Source organism: Gossypium hirsutum, chromosome A03 (genome assembly GCF_007990345.1).
Source record: "Gossypium hirsutum isolate 1008001.06 chromosome A03, Gossypium_hirsutum_v2.1, whole genome shotgun sequence".
Lineage (NCBI taxonomy): Eukaryota > Viridiplantae > Streptophyta > Magnoliopsida > Malvales > Malvaceae > Gossypium > Gossypium hirsutum.
Window position 1 is genome coordinate 25,583,725 of NC_053426.1, and position 4,942 is coordinate 25,588,666.

At 32.8% G+C, this 4,942-nt stretch overlaps 1 protein-coding gene across 1 annotated transcript; it reads right to left on the reverse strand.

Annotated features, from left to right (window-relative positions):
* Positions 1–527: 527 nt before the first annotated feature.
* Positions 528–4,563, reverse strand: LOC107899987 (Tubulin beta-5 chain). Its single transcript, NM_001398547.1, has 3 exons — positions 4,064–4,563; positions 2,713–2,982; positions 528–1,505 (listed from the first exon to the last, which is right to left on the reverse strand). Exons 1-3 carry the CDS (start codon positions 4,455–4,457, stop codon positions 826–828), a joined length of 1,344 nt encoding a protein of 447 aa, NP_001385476.1. The 5' UTR covers positions 4,458–4,563; the 3' UTR covers positions 528–825.
* Positions 4,564–4,942: the final 379 nt, after the last annotated feature.

Below are 4,942 nucleotides of genomic sequence, written 5' to 3' on the forward strand. Positions count from 1 at the left end.
AAATTTTACAATTTTTTTTATTTTTTTATGATTTTTATAGTTTTTCAAATTTTTAATAAAATTTAAATATATTTTTTATATTTTTCATTTAAATTTAATAAATTTATAACTTTTATTAATTTTTAATTTTTATCATTTTTTACCACATGTCACGCCATCGTTGTGACTCATGGTGTCTATAATTAAAAAAAATTAGGAATAATTAACTTTAATAGTCAACAGTTAAAGTTAGCAGACTATTAAGGTAAATTTATTTTGACAATTTAAATACTTAATGAAGTAAAAATAATAATAATGACTTAATTACTTTTTTTGAAAAAATTGAGAACTTTTTACGGTCTTTCTTTTATTAATAAATCCTAATAAAATAAATCTAAAATGATGAAATACAAAATTTTCAATTTAATTAAATTTGATTTTAATTCTAAATGGTTCAGTTTAATTAATTTTAATTATTTAATGGGTTTACTCATTTTTTAACGTATAAAAATGGCATCAACTGAATTGACCAACGCACATCCCTATCATTTAAGCGGAGAAAAATCATTCAATTGAAATCCGTTGGGCACATCGGATTTTGACAATGTTATACTGCCCCAGCATTGTAGTAAATACAAACATCCATCATTCACCATCAAGCTTTAAAAGGCAAATAGAAGTTGGAAAAGAACCCATCCAAAATACAAAGAGCCACGACATCCATACATATAGTTGTCAATCTAAATTTGACCCCAACACAACATAAATATATCACCCAACGACACTCAATCCAAGGACAACTCAAATCTCAGACCATTTAAAACAAAAACTATAAAGACTCCTCCGTTAAGCTCCAACTTCCTCTTCTTCCTCCTCCAGCTCGTCCTCGTACTCGTCATCTGCAGTTGCATCCTGGTATTGCTGGTACTCAGCTACTAAATCATTCATGTTACTTTCAGCTTCAGTAAATTCCATCTCATCCATTCCCTCGCCCGTGTACCAGTGCAAGAAAGCTTTCCTTCTGAACATTGCTGTAAACTGCTCACTAACCCTCCTAAACATCTCCTGAATTGAGGTCGAATTTCCAATGAAAGTGGATGCCATTTTCAGACCCTTAGGTGGGATGTCACACACACTAGACTTGACATTATTAGGGATCCACTCCACAAAGTACGACGAGTTCTTATTCTGGACATTAATCATTTGCTCATCAACCTCCTTAGTGCTCATCTTACCACGGAACATTGCACAGGCAGTTAGGTAACGGCCATGGCGTGGGTCAGCAGCACACATCATGTTTTTAGCATCCCACATCTGCTGAGTCAGTTCAGGCACAGTCAGTGCCCGGTACTGCTGTGATCCTCTGGATGTCAAGGGAGCAAATCCAACCATGAAGAAGTGTAATCGTGGGAAGGGGATAAGGTTAACGGCCAGCTTGCGGAGATCAGAGTTTAGCTGTCCAGGGAACCGCAGACAGCATGTCACACCACTCATGGTAGCAGATATGAGGTGGTTAAGATCACCAACTGAGTCAAATTAAAAGAAGAGCATAAGCACAGAGACCTGAGCATGTATACGCTGGAAATTAATTCCATTAAAAGAAGCTACTCGAAATTTTAGAAGATGCAGGACATGAAAATACCAGTTATTATCCCTAAGTCGTAGAAAACCAATGCCAACATTCATTCATGACACTTTATGTTTGTAGGGACAAAAGGTGAATTTATCTTTGATTAAGAAAATTATGAGTAACCCAACTAAGACTAAGTAACACATATAGGAGCTAATATGCTAGTAGAATTAATTTTTCAAAACATTTTAGTACATGAGTTAGCAATAAATCAAGGAATTTTTAGGGTTAGTTTAGTATTGCTTTTGAAAAGTAATTTTAAAAAGTATAGTGAAAAAATACTTTTAAAAAATATTATGGAAAAGTACTTTTGAGAAGTGCTTTTTATAACTATTTTTGAAAAGTCTGATTTAAGTTTTGAGTCTTTAGCATTAATGTCAAAAAGTGTTTTTGATAAATAAAATGTTCATTTTAGACATGGTATTATTAAATAACAAATATGTATTTAAATAATGTTTAAATTAGTTAATATTATTATATTTTAGTAAGAATATAAAAAATAATTTATTATAACTTATTGTTAATATTTTAATATATGAAATATAAATTTTAAATATTTTAAGCAATAAATATTAATTATTTATAAAATTTAGTTAGAATATATCAACTATATTTTAAATAATTAAATATAACCATTAAATATTTGTAATTACATATTAATACATTTATATTATTTTAAAAATACTTTTTTTACTTTTAATTAATAATTTTAAGGCATTTGTAATTAAGCACCAAGAAAAGAAAAGGGAGAGTATTATGTTGTTAGAGGGGCAAAAAAGTAATTAAACAATAAAAGTGCTTTTGGTAAAAGAAAAACTAAAAATTTTACTTTTGAAAACTCAAAAACTTCAACCAGAAACACTTGTTTAGCACAACTTTTCTTTCAAAAATGTTTTTTTTAAACAATACTAAACAAGGCCTTACTTATTTTGAAGAGGACTTATTTTTTACTAAGTTTTACTCATATTTCTAATTTCAAGTTTAAAACAATGCTAATTATTCTTTTATGTTACGACAAACAATTTTAATCCTTATGTAACAATTTAGTTTTTCCTTGTGTTATATAACCAAACGAGGCATTAGAGCGATAGATTTGAACTTACAAGTTGGAGTGGCAAGCTTGAGAGTACGGAAGCAGATATCATATAGAGCCTCATTGTCCAACACCATACATTCATCAGCATTTTCCACAAGCTGATGAACAGAAAGGGTCGCATTGTATGGCTCAACAACTGTATCAGATACCTTGGGAGAAGGGAAGACCGAAAATGTCAACATCATGCGATCTGGATACTCCTCCCTGATCTTGGAAATAAGAAGGGTTCCCATTCCAGATCCAGTACCACCACCCAAAGAATGGCAAACTTGAAATCCTGTCACAATTGCCCATAAAGTGAGATTTGGAGGTATAGCCATTTTCTGGTGGATATGCAAGACAAAATGAAAGGTGGTGACCAAGATGAGAAATTAGGAATCGTTATCAGTGCAGGGATTAGACCATCTATTGTTAACCAAAAAGCAACAAATAACAAATGAGATGCTAAAGCAACAAGTAGTTCACAACAGAAAGTTAAGAGCCTATGAAGGAACCAAAACACAATAAATCAAGATACATTCCAGTCATAATAATTACAGAAAACAGAAACAAATGGGTTGAATATTGAGGACAAACTTGGAATCATATGTTAATCTACCATCGTAGGTAAACCGAGACAAAAGAGCCTATCATGTGACGAACTAACAAAGAATAACAATAGTACCAAGCAAGAACAACAAATTATATCCCTACCTTCGATGACATATTAAGCATCTAACCTAAAAACAATTGGCTATTGGGAAGGTTTAACTTTAAATAATGTGGGATAACACCACTTTAACGCAATGCATCTTAAAGCTTTGATGGGAATTGCAAAAAGAAAATGGAAACTCCTACTATAAAAAGTTTGAGGAAAACATAAATCAAACAAATACTTGTTAAAAAAAAAAAAAGCTAAACGCAACCACAATTCACTTCAAAGAGTTCAAACAAATTTCATGCCCTCCAAGCCAATGGAAGAAATAACCCACGTTGCTTAATAAAACCTCCATGTTGTTTATAACAATTTTACTTCAAAATAGAAGTGTTCAATAGATATAACAGACAAGAAGACAAGAAGACATAATCCAGACTAAGGAGAAAATATATCAGCACTAAAGATGAAATAAAAGACCTCCCTAAAATCCGCCAAAAGAGGAGAAAGGAAAATGAAAGAAAATCTCCTGGAAAACACCCAAAATAGCTCACAGAACTCAAGAACAAAAGTAAATTATGAGATCCAAAATCGACGGGGGTGAAAGGATAAATTTAACATTAAAAAATGAAAGAAAAAACAGAGATCTCAACAAAACCTATAGGTTAAAAGTGCTTTGGGGAAAAGATAAAAAAAAAAAGGGTCAAAGCTGTAGGGTTTATACCTTGCAAGCAATCACAATTCTCAGCCTCTTTCCTGACAACATCAAGAACAGAATCAATGAGCTCAGCTCCCTCCGTGTAATGACCCTTGGCCCAGTTGTTGCCAGCACCAGACTGTCCGAAGACGAAGTTATCGGGGCGAAAGATTTGTCCAAAAGGACCAGATCTGACGGAATCCATAGTGCCCGGCTCCAGATCCATGAGAACAGCGCGTGGGACATACCTTCCACCACTGGCTTCATTGTAGTAGACATTGATGCGCTCCAACTGAAGGTCGGAGTCACCGTTATATTTTCCAGTGTTGTCAACTCCATGCTCGTCGCATATGACTTCCCAGAACTTAGCCCCGATCTGGTTCCCACATTGACCACCTTGGATGTGCAAGATTTCTCTCATATTTTTTGTTTTCTTTGGCGTTTTACTCGGGGAAAATGGATTGCCTTCTTTGCGTTTTGTGGTGAAATGGAGGAATGGGAGTGAAGAATGGGCAATATATTGTGGTATTGGCCAATCAATGAAGTTTGCTTTTAATAGATGGAGTTGAGTTGGTTAAAAATAAACCGATAGAGTTTGTTTTTGTTATCCACTTCCCAAAATCAATACTTCCATTTAAAGCCCCTTTTTTCCTGACATTTTCCGTAGTTGTAATGACAAAATCTTTCGCTTTTTTATGTGCGTCGGAGTGAATATAATTTACTAATTATAAAATTTTGGTAAATATAATTATTCAAGTCAGATGTTAGCCATATGTGCCGAACTAGTTGTAATAATTATAATATAATTATTATATTATTATAATTAAATCGTTCTAATTACAATAGAAAAGATAAATTTCATCTTAATCCCTCGTATCTCATTACATAGGTTATAATTAGAGGTGT